The following is a 25,770-nucleotide window of genomic DNA, read 5'->3' as shown; positions in this document are numbered from 1 at the left end:
AATTTCCCTTCAGTTACCAGGAATGATCCTATATAAGCTACCAAATAGTTAACACAAGTGTTGGATGCCATTCACATGGGAATGACTGGCAGACAAGTTGGTCTACCCAGCCAGCACTATTAGCACCCGGTGAAGAGGCAACCTTTATTTAAAAAAAAAAGAGAGAGAAAGAGAGACTTCTTACATCTTTTGTGCGTCTTGGACAAAAGCATTTTAAACCTCTCGGGTTATGGGGTCTTTTGGATTCATGCAAAAACAATACGGCCATTAGTGTTTGGACCAGAGTCTTTATTTGAGAAGTATAAAGGATGGAGTCGCAATAATTTTTGGCATTTTTAATTTAGGTTTGTTTTATTTAAGTTTAATGTTAATTCCATGCTGTGTTTCAGTAAGAACAATACAGATTCTGTATCTGTGGCTCCAGTCAGATATCCAGTAGTACAAATTAGCTTCAAGTTACACATACTGAACGAAAGAGGTTGAGCGAGCGAAGGAGGGCAGGGAGTAAAGGGGGAGAAGGGGAAGAGGGAAGGAGAAAAACCAAAGAATTGAACACGCATGCAGGCTTTTCAATACCACCTTCAATGCTAACCTGCTGTGAGGGAAGGTCAAAGTCGGCAAGAATGAGCAGCCACGGATTGTTGGGCTGTTACCAGCACCATTTCAGCACAGTTTGGAAACACTTTTTACAGCAAAACCACTACAATAAACGTTCCAACGCAACCTGTAACTTCGAGCTAAACACCCAATTAATTTTAAACATTGGTATAAAATTCGGTTTAAACAATTATAAAAAGGAAAAATGCCACCACATGCGCCCTACAGTGCGATAAACCTCTCTCCTAGACTCTCGCTTCACCTAGAAGTCTAATGGCATTCCAATGTAATATCCATTTCTAATGGTTATCTTGCCACATCTGGCACGGAGACAATACAGTAATGCTGAAAAAGCCTCTATGCAGTCCTGTTAGTGTCTTAAAGAACCTAAAAGCTGGGACCAGTAAAATCCACAGAAATTCACTCTTGCCTTTAAGAACTTTGAAAACTGTTTAAAAAAAAAAAACCAACAGGGCAGGAACCTAAATTCTGAGACCGCATGTAAAAGTCAGATTTGGTGGTTCTCAGTGACAACGGGGAGTTTTCGGGGGAGGGCTGGGGAGGAGTGGGGTGGTCAGAGATGGATTCTCTTGTTGGCTTCGACGTCCCTCTCACTGGTTTTCATCTTCCACATCCTGCAGTGCTTCTTTGTTCTGTTCTTCACCTGTCAAAGAAAAAGGGTCAGCACTTGCATCGTGACTCAAGACGCTGCAGAGGACAAGCAACTCCCCAAGTACAAAGGAAGCGTGTACTCGCTACAATTCTATTGCCCACTCATACAAAGGGTTCTGTTTCATGAAAAATCAGACATTCTTAAGCCCCCAAAAGACTCGATTTCAATGACCTAGAAGACTATTACGCAGCATGAAAATCAATGCAGAGTAGTCAACTTTGTCTTACTAAGTAGATGAGCTCTCAACACGGACAGCCAAGATAATGATCTTATAATGATTTTCAAGCTTTCGTGTTCTATCTCAGGACAAAATGTTCTTCCCTAATAACCTCACCCCCACCTTATACATCAAGAAGAAAAGGTAGGTTTTCACAGGAGCAGGGACGTTTCACCCGCTCAATCTCAGTAATGCTTCAAAACAGAGGCAACCTTGCAACAATGACTCATGAAATTAGAATTAAGTTTATTATGGCGGTTGGTTTTTGTTATTTTTGAAACGGGACATTAACATTGTGTCTCATCAAGGCAACCTCAAACTATCCTAATTTCACATTCCAAAATGGAACAGCATGCCAAAAATAAACCAGAACACTGAGGTTATTAGAGAAGGGCATTTGGACCAGGTTCTCTCATGCTGTTTTTCTTTAAAATAGTTATTAGCTTGGGGAGTTTTAACTGCACTAAGACATGCAAGAGAAAGCCAGCCTACTCACTGGAGGTCAACTACCTACTGATGAGCATTAAATAAGTCAGCCATAACAGAGAAGCAAGCATGCCAAAGAGATAGGACTTTCCATAGAATATGATTAAACAGGTGAAAGTTACAGTCTTTTTCTTTGATAAACCTCTTACAGTCTTCTACAGTTACCTGAGTTGAATCTAAATAAAGGAAATCAATTAGCTAACTCCATCTCTTGACATAAGGCAGTTCAGACACAAGGAACCATAGAATTGGCCTTCCATTCATGATTCATACATATTAAAATAGCAAACTAGATTGGATAAGATCCATACTGATAGAGGCACCTTAGACAGATGTCTTCTGAAACCTGGATATAGTGAATCATGGCATCTCAACAAATGTTAATATGAAAATGGTAGGAAAAAAAAGCCCAGTAACTTTTTTTGGGGGGGGGGGGAACAGGACCCAGAGAATGTTTTAATAAAGGTGATTTCCTGACAATAGTATTTTATTTTGAAGGTGCAGGGGGAAAACATTTTATTAATCACTTATTAATAAAAAGGAACTGATGAATTTCCCAATTCTTGACAAAACCTCTGTGCATCTAAACTTGGCAATAAATGATTCTAAAAAATTTACTCTACTTTTCTGATAGCAGAATATGGCTGAAACAGTTAATTATTCAAGGTCTTAGCAAGCTGTAGTTCACACATAAGCAACTGTGAGATTTGCCAAAAGGTCAAATAACTTTATACCATCCTCATGTAAACCACACCCATCCAGAAAGTGGTCAGCCGTAGCAGGCAACAAATCACTAGGAAAATGTTTAGCCCTAGAATCAAGTCTAAGACACAAGCAGCCTATGAGCACCAAAATGATGATATGCAGGCATGATTAGTGAGGAAATGAGAACTCAAAGCAGAAAAATTCACTGTGCTAGGATAATGACTTACAAAGTAGTTTTTAGGAAAGAACAGTTGGATTTTCCTTTAGGAATCTATATAGCAGGGAGAAAGGGGGGAAAACAGGAATCATATGAAAGCAACATTACTTAGTGTGGAAAAACCCCAAGGTTGGTGGACAGAGTGAAGACCATTAAGACTTGGGAGTCAGGAAAACGTCCAATTCCGGTCTTCCTACTGACTTGCATAAAGGATAAACCTATCTTTCTAAAAATATTCCTTCCAATTGTTTCTTAAACTGCATCTTATTTTCTGCTATCTGCACACATTTCAGCACAACTGGGAAGTTCAAACACTTTCTTTTCCACAACCTTGCTAGCTAAGCTATCTGCCTCTCAAATTTGATTATTTAACCTTCTTGTCAAATACACGGTGACAAAACTTTCATGTGAAAATCAAACTTTCCACAAAATTGGATCTAACACCTGAACTAATCTCCAGAAGAATAAGGCTCAAAGGGAAACATATTTGAAAATAGAAATGGTACATGATTCTGCCAGCTAAGTCTATTCAAACCTGTGAAGGAGAAACTTCCCAGCACTTAGCCTGACTCTTAGAAAAGAGAACCAGGGGCAGCTAGATGGCGCAGTGGATAGAGCATCGGCCCTAAAGTCAGTAAGACCTGAATTCAAATCCGGCCTCAGACCAAACACCTGACATTTACTAGCTGTGTGACCCTGGGCAAGTCACTTAACCCCAACTGCCCAAAAAAAAAAAAAAACAAAAAACAAAAAAGAATAAACAAAAAACAAAAAAACAAAAAACAAAAGAGAATCAGGCTGCTGTCAAGGAGAGCTCGCCATGACATCTGCCAGACAAGCTCAGTTCTCTTGCCCAGATCTTACAAGGCAATTGTTAGACATGATAACAGATTAGAACATTTCTACTAAGTTTTGGAATACACTGAATTGTTCCCAACTCCAACAAATTTACCTAATTAAATTTAGTATTAAGTTTGTATTCCCTTAAACTTATGCCTAAACTTATATTCCTTAAACTGATATTCGAAGCAGAAATTTTCAAAATTAACACAGGCTGCTGCTGGCAAAGAGTAGCTTCTTCCTTCAAATAAGGAACCACGAACAAGAGTCGCAAACATCACTTTAGGACCTGGCATGTGAACCTAGAACAGACTCAACCAAAAATGCCATCCCGCTCTCTTTTTCACCCCTTGAATCACTACAGGGTCCGATGCAGTGAGTATCCACCAGAGGACATATCCCTGGCAAACTGTTAACATTTTCTCCTCCTTTTCTCTAGGCTGCTATGACAGTACCCACTATAGCTAGAAAGACAGCAGTCTAGGTTGGAGGTGACCTGTCTCAAAGGAGCACAGGTTCAGAGCTAGAAAGAAGCTTTGTGACCATCTAGTTCAACTCTCTCTTTTTTTATAAATAAGAACACAGGCATAGAGAAGATAGGTGCCTGGTCCTTTAACATCTAGCCAAGTATTAAGCAGCTAGGTGGCACAGTGAATAAATCACTGAGCTTGGAATCAGAAGACTCATCTTCATATCCAGCCTTAGACACTTACTAGCTATGTGACCCTGGGCAAGTCACTTCATCCTCTGTGCCTCAAATTTCCTCATTTGTAAAATGAGCTAGAGAAGGAAATGACAAAGCACTCCAGTATCTTTGCCAACAAAATCCCAAATAGGGTCATGAAGAGTTGGACACAACTGAAACCACTGAACAACAACAAAATTATCAGAGATGGTTTGTTAACTAAGGTCTTGCAGACTCCAAATTCAGCCCTTTCTCCACCATGTCATACTGGGGCTCCCTTTTCTATCCACACTATTTGCACCTCAAAGGATATCAGGGTTAGTGATTTAAGAAGAGCCACTTTAAAGTCATTTCCATTTTTTTCTCTTTCTGGACATAATCTCAGGAACTGATTGGCCAGTCTCACTAGTGGTAATTCAAGTGGGAAATCATTTAATTTACTCTATTACATATTTGACAGAGGAAGAAATTTCAGCCCAGAAAGGGAAAGAGCCTTGTTCTAGTTCATCGAGCTGGGGCTCAAAGTCACCCCAGCCCCAGACCACTCCAGCACACTGATGCTCAGCTCTCTTGAAGGTTTCACAAGCCAGACTGGGCTCCTCTCACTCTGGCTGCCAGCACCTCGAGGCCGGCAGAGGACCAACCGTAACACAAACAGGAGGCCGCTGCCCTTGGTCCTGGCCTGGCCAAGGCTCATCATCATTATGCTGGCATTTTCCCCATTAGACTATTGTGGTTCATTCATTTGTAGCTCTCACTTAGCCACTCAAGAACACTTCAGATCAGCGCAAACTACCTGGAGAGATTTCAATGGACCTCGACAGCTGTGTACATAACATGACTGACAGACCAAGCCAGGTTTGGGCCTTCAGGAATGTCACCAGCCCCTACTAAAACCTTCAATACAATAAAGCAGCAGCCCAACCTCAGAGACAATATTCACACAGCCCTCGGTTCCTTGTCTTGTTTTCCAGCCTCTGACTTTCAGAACCATGTACATTAAACAAAGTTTACTTAAGCAGAACCTTTAAAAAACACTCTGCTATCATTAACTTTTGTGCAGGAAGTAGAAGAACCTATCCTTTTACTCTAATTTTTAACTGGAATAAGAGATGACTATAGACCAAGTAAAATGACATTCTTCCAGTGTTTTCTCTAAAGAGGCACAAATTTTTTTAAAAAATTTCGACATTAAAGATATAGAATCTAGGATTGTGGCTTAATACCTACAATACCATCTCCTAAGATATACACATAGACGTCACAAGTTTCAGTAGTTAAAAGTGAAACTTCTAACCTTAAAATATTGGGAGGTGACAGATTCAGGGCGAAGACTGAGAACTCATTTTTGAACCTGGCCAATGGGAAAACTTGTTTTGCCTGACTATGCACATTTTGGGGAGGGGTGGTTGGGTTGGCTGTCTTTTGTGTCTACCAATGAGAGAGGGTGAGTGTTAAGAGAAGGGGGTTTTTGTTCATTAATTTAAAAAATAAAGAATACTTACCATCACCCTGCATATCTGAAGTCCATAGTGTCAGGTTATCACGTAACAACTGCATGATAAGTGTCGAGTCCTTATAGCTTTCTTCACTCAGCGTATCCAGTTCTGCAATTGCATCATCAAAAGCTGCTTTTGCCAACCTACAGGAATTAAGATTGTATTTGTAAATGCCACATAAGAACAATAAACTCAGTTTCCCAATTCCACAAAATAAGACATCACTAAGTCTGATCATCCCCCAACCTTTTTTTTTCCTATCACTAGCTTGTGTCCTAGTATCGGATGGGTGATTAGTTCAGGCAAAAGCTTTATCTATCACAAATACTGGAGTAGGGAAAAGGGGGCTGGAGGGGTCTGCCTTGAAAAGGCTAATTCAGAAGAACATTCCCAAATGTACCTCCCCATTTAGCCTATTAATAAATATTAGGCTTCCAGGAAGTATGGTTTCACACATCCCTCCGAGAGATGGGGTCTTCAGAAGTTGCTAAGTCAAAACAAAACAAAAAATTCATCCTCTGATAGTTTGCAGGGTTTTGGGATGAGCCTCTCTGAATTAGGCTGATTCTTGAAAGAGGTGGTTTATAAAATCCTTAGCCAGCCCATACTCAAAAATCCTCTAGCTCATTAAGGTTTGCCAGAGTCTAGGATAACTCAGGGTCAACACATCCAAAATGGGGAAGCATAAGACTAAGACTGTAGGGGATGACTACACATTAATAAATATGCAGGTCAAATTTCACTCCAAATCACTGAAGATTGGCCTAGTCAAAAATGTCTTACATTTCACAAAACGCTTACATATTTCATTTGATTTTTCTCAATATCTGTGTGCTGGGACTAGTCTACTTACTTCAAAGAGCTGATATAACAAAATCTACTCCAAAAGGGGGAAATTCACCATAACAGAACTTACTATACTGAGGCTGAGACAATTCAAATCAATAATGAAAATGTATGAATATGGGCTACTCATCACAATTTATGGAATGAGACTATATTAGAATATCAAATGGAATGGATAAATACCTATAGTTTATATCAACACACACACCACCACCCCAATGGAGACCCACATCTGTTTCCACTTTTGCTAAACTCAACTGGTCATTGAGAATATTTTCAGATTGGTTAAACTCTTAAATAAGTCCACCCTGTATTAGCAAAAAAGTTCCTAAGTGGCCAATATAATTCCTACCAAAAAAAGAAGGCCTTAAATTAATCCCAATTTTTGTTTCCAGCTGGTGAATACTAGGTTTTCGAACAGAATGTGATTATTTATACCTACTTTATCATTACAATATTTGTCTCAATGCTGAAGTATAAAAATGCATATTTTATGCCAGTGGGGCTGGATTGGGAATAATTTAGGCCCTCAACCCCATCTAAGAGGGGTGGGGTGATCATATGAGGTGATCCAACAACATGGGCTATAAGGGGAATATCACAGTGAGGATGAAGCAAAAATAAAAATAAATTCCTAATGTTATCATACAGGTGATTTTGCTTTTCTTCTCCAAATGGTTGATTTACCTGCAGGCACGGTCAGGGGAATTAAGAATTTCATAGTAGAATACGGAAAAGTTGAGAGCAAGACCTAGGCGGATAGGGTGCGTTGGCGGAAGTTCTGTCATTGCAATATCACTAGCAGCTTTATAAGCCACCAGGCTATTCTCTGCAGCCTCCTTCCTGTCATTTCCTGTGGCAAATTCAGCCAGATACCTGTGGTAGTCCCCTTTCCTGGAGTGGAGAAGACAAAAACAAACCAAAACATTTAAAGATACTGTTTTCAGGTTGTCCCTAAGCTCTGCACATAATAATACAAACTACAAATACAACCACATACTGTATATGTGAAGATTAAGTGTATTTGCATTTTCCCCAACATTCAGGCTTACTTTGTCAAACAATATAAAAGCTTCTAATTTCAGACCTGATTAATTCATCTACTGCTAACTACTTCCACCTTGGATACCACCCAAACATTCAACAAAAGCCTGTAAGCTCAACTACTCCAAAATCATATAAAACCCTCAAACTGACTCCTCACTTAACAATCATCCCTAAAGATGATAAATACTATTTCCCCAAGAACTCTGAGAGGTGGAAAAACGGCCTATAAGTGACCCAGTAGGATTTCCATGACATATGCAATCAATAATTAGCAATGCTTTGGTACAGAAAAAAGAATCTATTGAAACAAATGACAAATATAGGAAAGGGAAACGGGACATGTTTTTGTTATCTCAACAACAGCTCCCAGTCATCTGAAACACAAGAATCCACTGCATGAAAAGCACTTTCCTCCTTGTGGTTCATCCCTTGGCATCATGTTCACGGCTAACTGTACTTATTTAGACGCCACTTCCCCCACTTCATCTTTCCATAGTTACAAGAACATTCTTAAATATGAACCCTTCATAGGAAGTCATGTTCTAAGAAGAATGCCAACTTTAAATCGGACATTTCCCTATGAGTAAGGAACCTACATTTTATAATAGAAAACCTTGGACTCGCCAGTGTTTGCTGCTGGAATGAGGTGTTTGTCCAGTACGTCCAGAATGTCACAACAGATTAATTTTAGTTCAGTCTCAACCTGGAAAAACAAACAGGAGGCTTAAGACTCATAAATTCAACAACATATAAGTAACTCACCTCGAACTTATTTATGGGAGTGAGACCCTGCTGTTAAATTGATCACTGTTGCATTTCTCCCATTATTCTTTAATACACTCCCCTGCCCACACACACAAACTAAATATTCCAGGAGGGACAGTCTCTAAGATCGAGGCATCTTTTCCCTTTTGCTACATGTTTGGCTAAGAACCAAAGTCAATGTCAGGGTTGTTCTTGGTGTACACAGTGAAAAAACCCACATCTCAATTTAAAAACTATCAAAACTCAGAATTACCGAAGAGAAAAATAACAACGCTAGATAATCATAAAAGAGAGATAGAAAAGAGTGATGATGTGAACATAGGACTGATGGAGAAACATTCAAAACAGGGGCTCGGAAAATTTGTTACGTTAGTTCAGGTCCTGAAGGTTATTTTTCACTGAGTTCTACCTTTATGTATCCTATATTATTGCTACTACAATGTGGCCAGATTGTTAAAAAATGGATTCCATTTGAAAAAATCTAGAAACATTAAAATAAATGTTAGTTTACCGCTCATTCCTATGAGCCCAGTCTGAGCCTTCATCATATCATGCCTATCTTACTGTAACTCCATCCAGTTTGACTCCCCTTTCCAATCTATATCATACACCACCACCAGATTATCATTCCTAAAACACTACATCCCAATCTGATTAAGTCCATACTCTGGCAATCGAACCACTAGCAGTGAACCAGGTTCTTCCCCCACCCCCCCCAAAAAAATCAGGTAAAAAGCCTCAAGTCCCTTCCAAGGGATAAGGAAGCTCACCATTTGCCGATATTCCCGAATCATTTTTAGTTTGTCTTCTCCTCCCTTGTTTTCTTCTTTCTGTTCAATGCTGCTGATTATCCGCCAGGACGCTCTTCTGGCTCCAATCACATTCTTATATGCAACTGACAGTAGGTTTCTTTCTTCAACTGTCAACTCCACATCCATTCCTGCTACTTTCTTCATTGATTCCACCATTTCTGAAGTAACAAGAAAATTGGAAATGTCAAAATTTTATACTTTTAAGATGCTGAAACTTTAATTATTATGTTTCTTCTCATTAGCCTTATTTCTGCCAGAGTAAATAGATAAACAGTCTAACAAAAACTATCGTTGCACGGCTTTTAGACCTCAAAGATCACTCCAGGTCTAGGACTCTTTCCACTACATCATGCTGCGTTCAGGAGATCACCATAATCAAACACAGGAAAGCAAATACAGGAAAACTCTCAAATGTGGTAAGGGTTTAAATACCCTATTCACTCACATACACAAAAATTTTTGCAGTAGCACTTTTGTGAAAGCAAAGAATGGGAAACAAAGTAGATGCCCCATCAACTGGAGAATGGTTAAACAAATTGTGATTGTAATGTGCTGGAAAGAAATGATGTGTGTGATGAATACTGAGAAGCATGGAAAGAGCTATATGAATTGATGCAGAACCAAGAAAAAATATATACATAATGACAACAACTCAGAGAAACACATACACAAACACACGCAAAAAGTGAACATGCAAAATTACAAAAAACAAGCATGGCTCCAAATAAGAGATGTGAGAAGATGCTCCCACCTCACCCTTTGGCAAAGATGTGAGGGCCCACTGGTTTCCCACACTGCACTTGTTTTTGGACTCTTTCAATGTATTAATTGGTTGCACTAATTTTTTCCTCTTCTCGCATTTAAAAAAATACTATTTGTTATATGGAATAACTTTCTGGGAGGTGTGGTTAATTAGGGGGAAATTATGAGGATGGGAAAAAACAAAAAATTCAATAAAAACATTTCTGTAAGTGAATATTACAAAACTATAAAGAAGCTAATAGGACAGAAAAGATAAATGACAAATGTTGGAGGGGGTGTGGGAAAAAATGCACTATTGGTGGAGTTGTGAACTGATTCAATCATTCTGGAGAGCAATTTGGAACTATGCCAAAGTGCTATAAAATCATACATACCCTTTGACCTAGCAATACCATTACTAGGTCTGTATCCCCCAAAGAGATTAAAAAAAAAGAAAAGAAAAGAAAAGAAAAAGGACCTACATGTATAAAAATATTTATAGGGCTCTTTTCTGGGGGCAAATAATTAGAAATTGAGGGGATGCCCATCAATTGAGGAATGGGTGAACAAGTTGTGGTACATGATCATGATGGAATACTATTGTACTATGAGAAATGCGCAGGATGCTCTCAGAAAAATCCAGAAACAATTGCATGGGCTGATGCAAAGTGAAAAGGTACTGTGTACAAAGCAACAGCAACATTGTACAATAATCAGCTATGAATGACTTAGCTATCTGTTCTCAGCAATTCAAAGATCCAAGACGACTCTGAAAGATTTATCATTAAAAATGCTATCCATCCCCAGAGAGAGAATTGATGGTGTCTGAATACAGATTGAAGCATACTTTTTTTTTTGCATACTTTTTTTTTTACTTTATTTTTCTTGAGGTTTTTTTGGTTTTCTTTCAGAACATGACTAACATGGTAATGTTTTGCATGACTACACATGCTTGATCTATATTGAACTGCTTGCCTTCTCAAGGGGGGTGGGGTGGGGAAAGAAAAAGGGAGAGAATTTGGAACAAGTTTTAAAAATGAATGTTAAAAATTGTTTTTACACATAACTGGGGTAAAATAAAATACTAAGAAAAAAACTATAAAGAATAAGCATGGTTCAAAAAAAGTCATATAAGAAGACCCCTCCCATCATATTCTTTTGTAGAGGCAAGGAAGTCCACAAATGGTGTACACATTGTACATATTTTTGTACTTTTTCAATGTAATGATCACTAATGCTGATTTTCTCCTCTCCCCCCTCTTTTTTGTCTTTAAAAATTATTATCTGTTATTTGGGATTGTCTTTGGCAGGGGGAGGGATGATGAGGGAAGTTATGGTGATGCAAAGAAAAAGAAAAAAGTCAGTAAGAAACTTTTAAAAATTTAATTCCAAGGGGGCAGCTAAGTGGCACAGTGAAGAGAGCTCTGGCCTTGGAGTCAGGAGGACCTGAGTTCAAATCCAGCCTCAGACACTTTAACACTAGCTGTATGACCTTGGGCAAGTCATTTAACCTTGAGTGTCTCACCAAAAAGCAAAAAAAAAAAAAAATTTAACTCCACATTCACCACAAATACACAACAATTAGGTCTGATTTGGGGACGCATAGGCAAATTAAATAACATAAATCAATGTCTACAAATTTTTCAGTAAACTTGGCAGAAACTGGTGTCGTTAGACACCAAACTGCTTTTATTTACTATAATGGGAAGAACACTGTAAAGGAAAAAATGTAATGTGAGTACTATTTATCATGCTGTTGAAAAAATACAAAATCTTATAAAATCACATGAAAAACATCCAAAATTTCTCATAACTAAAGAAATGTCCACTAAAACTCCCATCCATCAAAAATTAACAAAAAGGAAGAGGTCAAGAGTTGATACAGGAAAGGATAGAATGAAGTCAGTACACTATTAACATGCCTTGAGAGTTATCAAATAATCCAACCTTTTTGGAAGCTAAGGTTTCCAAAAATGGTCAAATCCTTTGACCTACTGGACTATATCGAGAAAAGGTCACTGACAGGAAAATGGGATCTGTCTAAAAATATTCATCTAATGGCAAGAAACTATAAACAAACTAGTCTTTTCCATAGAAAACATTTGAACAAATTATTACAGGTGAATGTCATAGAACTCATGCATTCAAGAATTAAAAGACAGCCATGAAACGATGCAAAGTGAAAAAAATACAACCAAAAGCATACATACACACTGACAACTACGTAGCTAAATAGCAACAAACCCATGTAAACACAGTAGTACTGTGTTAAAGTCAATAAATATATCTTCACATAGGCGAGAATTTACAACGCAAGGTTTTTTTTAATGTATCTGAATACTGTAGATGGTCAGTGGAAAGGTTAAATAAAACAATCTTTTAAGCCAGAAAGCACACATTCTGCACACATTTCCTACTTTGAAACAAAAGAACCATTTCCTCAAACCACTAACCTAAAAAACTAAGCACCTGGCAGAACAGAAACCAATGATTGAATACATTACCCAGTGAAACCACAATCATCATCTAAAAAGGTTTCAGTGGTGCACTTGATGCCCTAAACTCTCCTCTGTTGTTAAAAATCATTTTGGCAGTGATAAGAATTCTATCAACAGAATACAGAGTAAAAATTACAACTATGGATATGTATGGGTCCAAGCTCCTATGCCCTTTTCCAAATGAGAAGTTTTGGGGTGATTTTTCTTTTTAAAGAAAAATGTTGGGGCAGGTAGGTGGGGCAGTGGATAGAGTACCGGACCTGGAGTCAGGAGGACCTGAGCTCAAATCCAGGCCTCAGACCAAGCACTTGACACTAGCTGTGTGACCCTGGGCAAGTCACTCAATCCCAACTGCCTTGTCAAACAAAAAAAATGTCAACAGGAAAAAACAAAAAATATGCAAACCAACGAGCTTAGCACTTCATTTTTACATGTTTCTTTAAGAAGCTAGCTGGAAGATAAGGAACTTGATTTTCAAGCCTGAAGTCTGTCACTGGACATAAATAAAGGTTTTTTTGGATATCTTGTAAGTTCCTTGCCTTCTCAGTGACTGGAATCTGCTAGAATGCAGCTGTCACTTCTCGTATAAATTATAAATTCTTTTCTTTTACATGAAAGCTTAAGTAGTTCCCATTTCCTGACACTAGATGGCAAGCAAAGGAAGAAATAAAAATAAAATAAGGAGAACACTGCAGTCCCCAAGTGCAGACAATTTAAGGTCTCTAATACAAAGTAAAAATAGTTACATTTTCAGGAAAATATATTAATACCACTAAATATAAATCCTTTAGGCAAAATGTCACTATATGGTATTTCTGGGAAATGTCAGTACATTTCAAATAATAAGGGCCCTGGTTATCTCATCTGCAAAAAAAGGAAGAGGATGGACTCATTATTAGATAATGGCTAAGGTCCCACCCAACTCTTACGTAGAATTCTAGATCAATGATCCTATGACTCTTCCCCCAATCTTCCTTCCAAGGAAAGTTCACACAAGCATCTAAAAATAACATTAGGTAAGCCTAGGAGTTGAACAAATGGGCTACAGGAATCAATCACTTAAAAGTAGGGACAACATCCAAATGACTCAAGACCCCAATAGTTCTCCTAACAGTTTATCAATGTTTATACTCCCAGGTTTGCCAGCAGGACAAAGAGGCATTGGTTCAAAATCATTTCCAGATCTGCAACTATTGATCCAACCATTCTGAAAAACAATTTGGAATTGTACTTTAAAAAAAAGTTATTAGTGGGGCAGCTAGGTGGCGCAGTGTCTAGAGTACCAACCCTGAAGTTAGGAGGAACTGAGTTCAAATCCGGCTTCAGACACGTAACACTTACTAGCTGTGTGACCCTGGGCAAGTCACTTAACTCCACTGCCTAGCCCAAAAAAAAAAGTTACTAAACCATATATCTCCCTTGACCCCAGCAATGACAGTACCAGGCAAATTTTTGCCAACTCCACCCCCCCCCAACCCATAAGATCAATGCCAGAGTAGAAAAGTTCACACATATTTAAAAATATCTATAGCTGCACTTTTTGTCAAAGCAAAATCCTGGAAGAAAAGTGGTTTTGTTGAGGAGTGGCTGAACAGGTGGTGACTTATTAATGTAACAATATTACTGTGCTCTAAGAAATTAAATATGGGGATTTAGAGAAATTAGAAAACTTACATCAAACCTGACGCAGCACAATGGAGGCAAAAACAGAACAATTTACAGGAAGCAAATTAAAGGAGAACAAGACTGAAAAGACTTCAGAACTGGGATCCATGTAATGAGCAACTGTGACTTCAGAGGCCTAGCCAGTCCTGAAGGGTCTCTATGCCTGAACCTATGCGATAGACATTAGGGGCAGAACTGGGGTTACATTTTCAGGCATATCCAACATGTGAATTTTTTATTATCAGAAATTCTATGGAAGAGGGAGGAAGGAAAATTATTAGGAGTTGATTGATGTTTTAAAAAAAGAGATCAAGAAAACACTCCATAGTATGTTTTTAATCCCACTCTGGATTCCTCATACCACCAAATCAGGTACACTTCCCTTTGCAAGAAATTAAGCTAATTTTAATTTGCACAGACAAAGTATAAATAAATCTGCACCCAAAAGAATACAAGATTTCTTTCTTAAAAAAGGAAAAATCTAGGGGCTGCTAGATGGGGCAGTGGATAGAGCACCGGCCCTGGATTCAGGAAGACTTGAGTTCAAATCTAGCTTCAGACACTTGACACTAGCTGTATGACGCTGGGCAAGTTACTTCACAAGTTACTCCACCCCACTGCCTTGCTTAAAGAGAAAAGAAAAGAAAAGAAAAGAAAAGAAAAGAAAAACTCTAGCATGATTCATTGCAAATTTGGAATACTGTGACTTTCAAAGTACAGTTCATGAATCAACACTGCTAATAATCTAACAGCGGTTGGCCCTGGAGAGGAGGAAAGGTTAAATGAGGAAGGAATTCTATTACATTTAACATAGATCATCTTAAGGACCACAAAATTAACACTGTTTTGATTCTAAGAATGATTTGAAATGCCAGGAACTTTTTATAGCAGTGAAAAAAAAAAATCCAAACGAAGTGGGTACCCAAATGACTAGACAATTGCTAAACAAAACATGGTATACAAAATGACTACTGCACCACAAAAAATGCCCTATTAAGTGACTTAAAGAAGCACTAAGATTTCTGGGATACACTATTTTAAGGAATTCAGAAAAATGTGACTAGTAGCAACTAATGCACAATGAGAAGAACCAGGAGAACAACATTATAGTCCACTTTGACTATAATAATATTACTGAAAACACAAAAGGACAACCAAATTTATTAACTGCAAGTACTGATCTTCGTTCCAGAGAGAAAACTTAGTGAAATCCTCCTGCTGGAAGAGGCAGAGGGGTCTAGGCATATGCTGTTAGTTGATTTGGGGAGGGGGGGGTTATCAGAAAGTGAATATGGTATAAAGAACAAAAAATATCAATAAAACTATGCCAAGAAATGAAATAAAATCTTCATCTTCACCTAATAATTTGGTACCTGTTAAAATGGCCCAATCTATAAAACTGAAAGAGAGCTTCATGGGGAGGGAGCTTCATGGGTGACAAGCACTAGACCAGGAGCCAGACAGGCCCAAGTTGGAGCCTTGCCTAGATACTGGACTTGCTTCATGAGCTGCCAAGTCATATGACCGCTCTGAGCCTGTCTCTTCACCTATTAAAAGGGGAGAATACCTGCTACACTGCTACCCCTACTCCAAAGTGATCAGAAAACCTTCCAAGTTGCTCTTCTCAGCAATGCAAGGATCTGAGACAACTCCAAAGGACTCATGATGAAAAATGCTATGCACATTCAAAAAAAGAACCATGGAATCTGAATGCAGATGGAAGTATACTATTTGTTCTCCTTTTTCTTGTTTTCTTTTATTTCTTCTTTCTCGTGATTCCTCCCATTAGTTCTAATTCTTCTATACACCATGACTAATGTGAAAATATGCTTAATATGAATGTATAGGCAGAGCCTCTATCAGATTGTACGCCATCTTGGGGAGGGAGGGAAAGAAAATTTAAAACTCAAAATCTTATGGAAGTGAATGTTGAAAACTAAAAATAAATAAATTATTTTTAAAAAAATAATACAGGGGCAGCTTGGTAGCCCAGTGGATAGAGCTCCAGCCTTGGAGTCAGGACAACTTGAGTTCAAATCCGACCTCAGACACTTGACACGTACTAGCTGTGTGACAGCAGGGTCACACAGCTAGTAAGTGTCAAGTGTTTGGTCTGAGGCCGGATTTGAACTCAGGTCCTCCTGACTTCAAGGCCGGTGCTCTATCCACTGCGCCACCTAGCTGACCCTCATTCATTTCTTCTAAGATTCATTATTTTATTTCTGTCTTGATGGATGCAAAACAACTGTTGGATACCAAACAGTTCACTGGCCAAGACCAGGATATTAAAAGCTCAGACTATAAGACCAAACTGTTTTCAATTTTTTTAATTTCAATATATACAATATTATTTTTCACTATTTAGAGTTTCATTGACAATATACTTAAGAAAACTCATACCCCACTGCAATAGATGTTTTAATGCTCATTCTGTTCAGCCCCTAGCAAATGCTAAGTACTTCCTAACTCAGCTGTGAATTAGTCCAACTACTCTGAAAAGTACTTCTGGAATTTATGCTGAGAAAGTGACTAAAATGTCCATAACCTTTGACACAGAGCTCCCACTCTTAGGCATGTCCTCCCAAGAAAGCCAAGAACACAAACAAAGATCCCAGAAACATCAAAATATTCATCAAGCACTTCTTGTAAGAGCAAAGTACTAGAAACACAGTCAATTCCATCCACTGAGGAATAGCTAAACAGACTATGGTATATGAATGTAAGATTTTGTGATGGAATATTACTTCATTCTAAAGAAACAAGGAATATAATCAATACAGAGAAACCCAGGAAGACATAAGAACTAATTTGAAGTGAAGGCAGCAGAACCAGGAAAAGAATATAAGCAACAAATAAAACAACATAAATGCAAACAAACAAAAATTGAAAAGCTTCACAGAAAAGATAAAAAGTCCATTCCTTCTTGCAGATGTGGAGGTCTGTGGGTATGGAGCACTGCATACAGACAGTCAGATGTATGTGCTGCTTAGTAATGCTGACAGGCTGTTTTCCCTTCTTTTATTCTTTGTTAAATATCATATCTCTCTGAGCATAAGTGAGAATACATTCGGAAATGAAGATTTAAAAATAAAAGCTCACAATAAAAATGAAAATATTTTACATTCCAAAACTTGTGGCATCCCTCCTACCCCAGTCCTACACAGCCTCAAGCCAATATCAAATTATCTACAAGCCTTGCCTCTAATGACAAGAGGTCACAGGTCACATGTCTAGAGAGCCCTATGGTTTCCTGGGCATGAATAAAATGATCTAGTCCCCAGGAGGGGTGCATATCCCCAATCCACCAAAACAGCTGTTCAAGAATCAGCAAGAGAGGCCGCTAGGTGGCACAATGGATAGAGCTCTGACCTTGGAGTCAAGAGAACCTGAGTTCAAATCAGACCTCAGACACTTTACACTTACTAGCTGTGTGATCCTGGGCAAGTCACTTAACTTCTCAGAGCTAGAGGTAACTCCTTCTAAATTGATGAGAAAGTATCACTCAGCAAGAGTACAGGGCCTCTCCTCATCTAGGAGTTCCTTTACAAGGAAATCACAGTCGCGGCTCCTATTTTTAACCCTATTTATGATTAAGAAGCCCAAAGTTGATGAAGTCTATGACTTTAGGAGCCAGATCCTAAGGTAAAGAACATGACCTTGATTCTGATCACTGGGGGGGGAGTGTGTTTCAGCTTGAGGAAAGGAATTACAGAAAGACAAACTTAAGACTCTGGGGATCCACTCTTGCCCAAGTCTCAAGGAAGTATCATGTTGCCCTCCATATCTAAAGTGAAAGTGAAAGAGGGAAGAAAAAGCACAACCAATTACCTGAAAGCAGACAAGACCAAGGACACCCTAAGCAACTTTCTTTTAATTGGATTGCAAAAGAATTTCAAGTTTTGAGGTATATCATATACTGGGTTATTACTTTAATTATTTCTGATGCTTCCTTGTCTAATATGTTCCATTGCTCTACTTTTTCCGTTTTTTAAACTGGCCCCACTTTTGATGATTACTGTTTTATAACACTGTTGGAGGTTCAGAAGTAGCATGTTTCCTTTGTTCTTATTTCCCTTGATACTTCTATCTTTTGTTCCTCCAAATGAATTTTATTATTTTATATAACTGCAAAGTATCTACTTGGTAATATGACTTGCATGTAGTAACATTTATAAATTAAGAAGTGTTGTCATTTTTGACAATGTCAAATGTCCCAGCCATTAAGGAGCATTTTATTATTCTATCTATATAGGTAGTTAAGTCTACTTTGGTAGTTTATGCATTCTGAAGCTATCTTCAATGAGGAAAGATTTTCCTTTCTACTGATCCCTCATGAATTTTGTCAAGTTATATAGAAACGAAGATTTTTTTTTTTTGGTGGGTTTATGTCTTAAGCCAGCTGGGTCTCTATTCACTTACTGCAAATGGAGAAGTAACCAATCTTCTTCTACCTAAGGCCACCAGACCCTCCGTTTTTTTGAGGGATCAGAATCTGAATATCTATGGTAAATCTGATACTGCCATGGATCTAAAGGTACCTTACAGGTAATAATCCCAAAACTAGAATTAAAGAACATTAGAGATCAGATGAGGAAACTGAAGTCAAGGTACCCAACTTTAGTAATGTGGAACTAACAGGAGGAAAGCATAAAGCCAGGATAACGAGCCCAAAGGATGACAGACAAAAGTTCTCAATGAAAGACAACCCACCCTTCACCACAACCCCCTTTTACCATCAAGTTTCAAGGACTCTCATTTGATGGTTCTTTGTGTTAACTGAGAAAATACAAGAGTACATGATAACAAAAAAGCAACTAAGACTTTAATAATGTAAATTAACATGAATACTAGGACCTACATCTGAAAAAAGTTTACTAATTCAGGTTATAGAAGTTTATTATATTGGGTCATATATTTGAAACTAACATAAAAATAGATGAATTTATGGAAAACACCACCACCCCACAGGTTGGCAACTTTTGGGAACTTCTGACTTCAATTATCTATATGTCTGTGTGACCCTGGGCAAGTCACTTAACCCCAATTGTGGGAAAAAAAAAAAAGAAAAGAAAGAAAGAAAGAAAAAAATTATCTATGTGTGAGATGTTTCTGGAGAGTCTACCACTCTAAGTGCCTTCGAAGACTTGTGGGAACAGATAATAAAGGTGGCCAAGAGTTAAAATTTTTAGAACCATAGTCAACTGAAAATGCCTCATTTACTGTATGACTAAGGGAACAATTTTCACTGAGGCTTAAAATTGGGAGCTAAAAGTAGTATAATTTGGATGCCTTTCCGGCTCTAAGCCTCTCAAGCTTGCTTAGTTGACTAGCTGTGCTTGACAGCCTCCAAGGGTGGGAAGGTGTTTGATTCTCTGGATTCTAAAACTGTCTTGTCCAGTCTAGATCAACCAGTACCTCCCTCCCCTCAAAAGAACTGTGGCTTCTGAGGATCAGTTGAAACTTGGAAGAGAGTAAGATTTTAGGTGGGTGGAGTCATACCACTTATAAGCTATTTAATATAAATCAACTGCTAGGTAAGGAAACACCTGAAGGACTCGGCAACAGAACTAAGGGGCCACAATTATAAATACTGCTGCTCCTGAAGCCCTCCCTTCTTAGGCTTCCAAAGACCTTGCCTGAAAGAACTAACCTCAGCTTTGACATTTCCCCCTACTCCTGACTGGTGAGAGGGTCCCAGATCTGACTTTGTTTTCCTCCTCGAATATCATTTCCTAAATAAACTCCCAATTGTCTGGTTTCATTTTTTAAATTTAAAAATCAGAATGAGTTCAGTTTTAATACCTCTATTTAAAAGTAATTTAATACTTGTTTGTCCCAAGAAACTCATGTATCATATTTTTAAGAAGTGAAAAAGAACTTAAGAGATCATTTTAGAAATGAGGGCTCTAGAGATTGTCATTTTACTAATGAGGAAACTGATCACAAAAAAATTTATCAGTCCAACAATAAGCACATATTAAGTCCTATGTCCCCAACGCCATTGCAGGTGCTAGAGACACAAAGGCAAGAGTGAAAACAATCCTACTCGAGGAGCTTCCTGTCTAATTTAGGAGAAAGGAAGCATCTGCAGCTGTTGCACGTGGCTTTTTTTGGGGGGGGGGCCAGGAGGAGAAACCTTTTGTAGAGGTTTTTTTTTTAACTGATCTTTAAAAGAAACTGGCTTATGAAAGACAGAGGTTGCTCTCGGTGTGCATAAAGATGGGAAATGTTATGTGTGAGTAACACTGAGGCAACCAGTTGAGCTCCACTAACTGCAGTGAGCAAAGGGGAGTAATGAATTAGAAGGCTGAAAGAAGGCTGGATGCAGGGGGTTTGTGTTTGATCCTCCAGGTAAAAGAGGTCCCCCTAGAGTTTACTGAGCAAGGAGAACAGACATGGAATGAAGAGTCCTAAGGCAGGGACACCAATGAGGAAGCTACTGCAATAGAGCTGCCAAGGGATGAAGGGGAGGAAGACTGGAACCAAGGCACCAGCCAGATGGACAAAGAAGCAGGCTGAGAAAGAGATGTGGAAATGAAACCGACAAATGTTTTGAAATGTGGCCAGACGGAGAAATGAATGAGGATAACTGGGGAGTCAGTAACCTGGGTGCCCTGAACAGAAATAAGGAAAGTTCAGAAGACGGCAGGTGGCATAGCATTAGTTTGGCTCAAAGATACAAAGTTATAACTTGCCTGAGGTCATGAAGATAGCCAAAATAATATTCGAAGCCTTCTAACCCCAAAATCAAGAGTCTCTTTCCACCAAACTACGCAGCCACTCCAATGTATCTGATTAACTAAGCTAAGTTACAATAAACTACACAAACATTTTCTACTACATTTTTAATACCCAATGTCCAAAATGGTCAGAGGTTCTTAACATGAGGGTCCATGAGTTTATCTGATTTCCTCTGTAATCCTATGTATTTTAGTTTATGCTTTTAAAAACAATATTATTTTTAAAAAATTAAATAAATAAAGACAATATTCTGAGGAGTCCATAGGTTTCACTAGACTGCCCAAATCGTCCTGTCCTCCCCTCCCTCTCCCATTCCAAGGGACACAGAGCAGGACTTCCTTCCTCTCAGCATCTCCACATTCCACTACCAATATCTATCTATACTTCTGTATCAAAACCAACTGAAGCAAGTTTGGTTTTCAGATATATTGCAAAAAATAATCTGAAAACCTATCAAAATGAATCAATGCTTTTAAAATGACCTTCTAGAAATGAAACTTTTCATAAGCCATAATTGTATCAAGATGTCAGACAAGAACACTTTTGTTGAAAAAATTGTCAATCGTTTCTTTCAAGCAAGTGATTTCAATCTATTTAGTTTTTATTAACTACCCTCCCCCAAAAATGACAGTCCTCTTTCAGAATGGGAAGATTACCTGTTTAATTTACACTTATAGTTCATTGAAGACAAAGACAAAAAGGTGAGTGCCAAAACAAGAAATATTTTCACAAAAAATATTTTCAATTGAAGAAAAAGACAAACAAAAAGACAACGTAATGAGTAATACTAAAGCAATACTAAACACAAAATACTAAAGCTAGATCATTCTATCAAGAGTCAACCATAAATATGTTTTCTATTAATAGGATTCAGTAACAGCTTGGGGGTGGGTGACCTGCTGGAGGGTAAAGGAGGCAGTGACTCCACCTCCCACCCCTAAAGGAAGAACAAACTGTAGTGGAAATGGCCAGCAAGCTTAGAGTCAAAAGACCTACTTTCAAATCCTCTGCCCCCTATCCCCATCTGACTAGCTGCTTAACTTTGGGAAAAACATCTCTCTGGACCTTGTTTGCCCAGTCTTAAGTCTCTCCCCTCTTCAATCCATCAAGCCAAAGTCACATTTCTAAAACATGTCACTAAATCATGTCACTGGCCCCTAATGGCTTCGAGGACCAAGGAACATGTTTGGCATTTAGAGACTTTCACAACCCGATTCCCACCTACCTTTATAGGCTTGTTAATCCACATGATTCCCTCTGTGTACTGTAGGCTCCCACCAAATGGCTCTGCTGCCTTTTCCTCACACAGTCACACAGCCTCAGAGGCTGTCTCCCCAGCCTGTAATCACTCCTTTGCCAAACTCCTCTGTCAAGATCAACTTAAGAGTCATGGGGCCCTTAAATTTACATTGTGCGCATCAGGTATCTAGTTTTATCTGTACCTGTCTCCCTGAAAAAAAAAATACAATGAGAGAATCCTTTATTTCATCTTTTGCCTATCTCCAGCAAATAGCAGCACAGTGCCTGGCATACAGTGGGCACTCAATAAATGCTAATGGACTGATTTCTTCAATCTGTAAAAATAAGACTTAGACTGGATGATTTTTAACTTCTCTGAAAATCTAATGTAAAGAACTTTTAATTCCTATTCTATCATCATGCTGCAGAGGACCAAGTAGCAAGGGTTACATTACTCTGCTTATCCCAAGTTTAACCTTGCTAGTACCCCCTGACTTTTTTCCTCCAGAAAGCACAATCCTATAATATCAAGTGTGGTTGGCTCCCAGCCATTGGTCTACAGGTCCAGAGGTCTCATTTCAATGTTCCTGGATAAAGAGGAATTACACACAATGATAATATGAAAGAAACTAAAAAAGCTAAGGAAAAACGTTAGAAACACAGCAGAGTCCCTAAATAAAGTGATCAAAGCGGGAAGATGAATGGCTTTTTCATCATCCGAAAATCTGGGAGGAAGAGAAAGTGTGGGGGGGGGGGTAGGGGGAAGATGTTAGATTTGCAATTGCAGCTAAATATTCTTATATTCTTAAGAGAGATGCCTGAGGCACTGAGGTTTAATTTTTTGCTGGGGTCAGACAGCCAAGAATGTCATAGTTGGGCCTTAAACTCAGTTTTTAACTCTAAGGTGTAGAAACTGCTAAGCAGTTCACTTATACCCCTTGTCCTGCTAAAGAGCCCTTCAACAAAGTAAGGTGGGGGAGTGAAGTGACCAAAGGCTTAGCTAAAATGAACACCCATGGATCCCATGGATAAGAAGATTCACTTTCCAGAAGCATAAAAGACTTAAAGAAGGTCAGCAATAATTTTTAAAATCTTACAATCTGCTAGGCATTAAAGATACAAAGATAAAATGGCAGTGCTGTGCCCAGGGAGTTTCCATTCTAGTGGAGGAATCCAATGGAGTATCTGGTAAGAAAAGACTGCAGCAAAGGAGAGGTCCAAAGCGGGGGAGACAAGAGGCTCTAAGAAAAGGTAGCACCTATGTGGTGCAGTAGAGAGAGCACTGACCCTGGGGTCAGGAGAACCTGAGTTCAAATCTGGACTCAGAAACAACACTCACTAACTGTATGACTCTGGGCAAGTTACAACCCCAATTGCCTCACCCCCCCCCCAAAAATGAAGAAGCAGCACCAGAGACGAGTCTTGAAGAGATTTCAAGAAATACAGCAATGAAGACCTGTTATCAACCATCAAGGCAATGACACTGCATTATAGGTTACACTCAAGTAGAAGAATAAAACATTAACAAGGCTAGTTATGGCAGCTCTAAATGGAATGGTGCTAATGGTGCTTCTAGATATCATCTTTTGATGTTCTTCCCAAAAAGTGGTCACCAGGTGTCAAGCACTGTGCTATGCAGTGGAATATAAACAGAAAATGTTAAATAATCCCCCCCTTTCAGGACCAAATATTTTAATATGGGAGGACAGCACTGCCCCACCCCCCAGTGAAGTCACAGGTGAGTCATCACAACTTGGCTGAAAAGGTGCTGATTCGATTATTGTTCCCGGAATTAGAGGTGGAGAGGAGAGCGCAAGAACACTACTACACTGTGAAGGGATTTGGGATTACTTCAGGTAGTTTGGGGAAGTATCGGGGCAGACAGATGTGGAATCTGAGACAAAGGAGCATGTAACTATGATGATTCCTCAAAAGTCTTTAGCCCCATACACAATATAAAGCTAAATATACTCTTAAAGCCAGCCTACCTCCTTGCTGGTGATATATGCTGGTCATATATGACAGTCATAAAGAGTGTGAATGGCTGGAATCACAGAATCTTAGAACAGGAAGGAGTCTTAGAAATTGAGTTAAAGCCTCTTCATTTTTAGAAATTAGCAAATAAACTCCAAAATCACAGCAGTCTGAGGCACAACCAGAATTTAAACCCAAGTATACTAAAATTGGGGGGGGGGTTGGAAAAGACCTTCTCCAAGCGTTACTAACAAAGTGAAAACAACAGGGGAATTTTAGGAGATTTAAGTGTGAGCCTTGACAGGACATCTAGCTGTGACCTGGAGTAAATCACAAACCCTCTCTCAGCCTGCTGTTTCCTCATCTAAAAAACCAGAGGGCTGAAATGTAATGACCTCTAAATCCCTTCCAGCCTTTAATTCTGTGACTACCTCTGAAAGGAGAATACTTTAAGTGAAGAGACTAACAAATAATTTAAACTATGGGACTTAATGGGACTTCGCTGAGTTCCTTTGAACATAAATTGTTCCAAATGTTAGCTGGAGAACCCACAAGGATGCATGAACTCTCTGAATTTACCCTTACATTCAACAATAAGAACTACAGGACTGAAGTGAATACCTGAACTTTGGTCTAAATGCTTATAAACGACTAGATTTGAATCCAATGAAAATAAACTAGATCCTCTTTGATAGACTGATCTTTTCTTAAAAAGGCTTTCATGCTTTGTTGTCAGTCGTTTCAGTCACGTCCAACTCTTCATGACCCCATTTGGGATTTTCTTGGCAAAGATAATGAAGTGGCTTGTCATTTCTCTCTCCATCTCATTTTGAAGCAGGGTTACATGCACACAATGTCAGTCAATCTGAGCAAGGCCTCTGATACTGTCAGTTGTGAGGGCGTGTGAAAAATCATGGCAAAATTTGGTTTCCAGCACGCTAGCACAAGTTCTGGATAATGGACAATGCTCTCGTGCTTTCCTAGTCACCAACAGAGTGAAGCAGGACTGTCTGCTTGCTCCCATTTCTTAGAATGATGTTTTCAGAAATGTTGTTGGCTACTTTTTAATGAGGAAAGCATTATCAAGTTAGCTACCACACAACAGTAAATTATTTAACTTGAAAAGGCTTGCATGACTTTTGTTCACATGTGACTATGCACACAAGGCAGCCTCTGAGGCTGAGATGCAACAGAATATGCTACTAACAGGCCACCAGATAAAATTTTAGATCCCTAAAGGACAGAAATGTCTTACGCATCTGTAACTCTATCCAATTATTCCTTTAAATAATAAGCATTCCAAAGATTCATGCTGATGAAAATGATAAAAGTATCTACTTTCAGTTACCTGTAATAATGGGTCAATCCAAAACAACAGTTCCAAATGCCCATTTCTTTGGTTAAAGAAATGATTCTGATCTATCATATTGTGGATCATTCTAAACAAATTGATACAAAATAGCATGCTGGCCTAGTGGACAGAGCTGGCCAGAGTCGGCTAGACTTGTGTTCCCAGTCTAGCC

General features: G+C 38.7%; 1 protein-coding gene across 1 annotated transcript in view; it reads right to left on the bottom strand.

Annotated features, from left to right (window-relative positions):
- Positions 1–271: 271 nt before the first annotated feature.
- Positions 272–25,770, bottom strand: part of YWHAE (tyrosine 3-monooxygenase/tryptophan 5-monooxygenase activation protein epsilon) — a 37,158-nt gene continuing 11,659 nt past the window's right edge. Inside the window, exons 2-6 of the mRNA XM_027862044.1 lie at positions 9,348–9,547; positions 8,409–8,515; positions 7,453–7,659; positions 5,926–6,062; positions 272–1,261 (exon numbers count right to left, since the gene is read on the bottom strand). Coding sequence (XP_027717845.1) covers positions 1,209–1,261; positions 5,926–6,062; positions 7,453–7,659; positions 8,409–8,515; positions 9,348–9,547 — 704 coding nt within the window. The 3' untranslated portion in view covers positions 272–1,208. The remainder of the gene's footprint in view (positions 1,262–5,925; positions 6,063–7,452; positions 7,660–8,408; positions 8,516–9,347; positions 9,548–25,770) is intronic.

This window comes from Vombatus ursinus, unplaced genomic scaffold (genome assembly GCF_900497805.2).
Source record: "Vombatus ursinus unplaced genomic scaffold, bare-nosed wombat genome assembly UNPS02014768.1, whole genome shotgun sequence".
NCBI classification, from domain to species: Eukaryota; Metazoa; Chordata; class Mammalia; order Diprotodontia; family Vombatidae; genus Vombatus; species Vombatus ursinus.
This window is presented reverse-complemented; position numbering and strand designations above follow the sequence as displayed.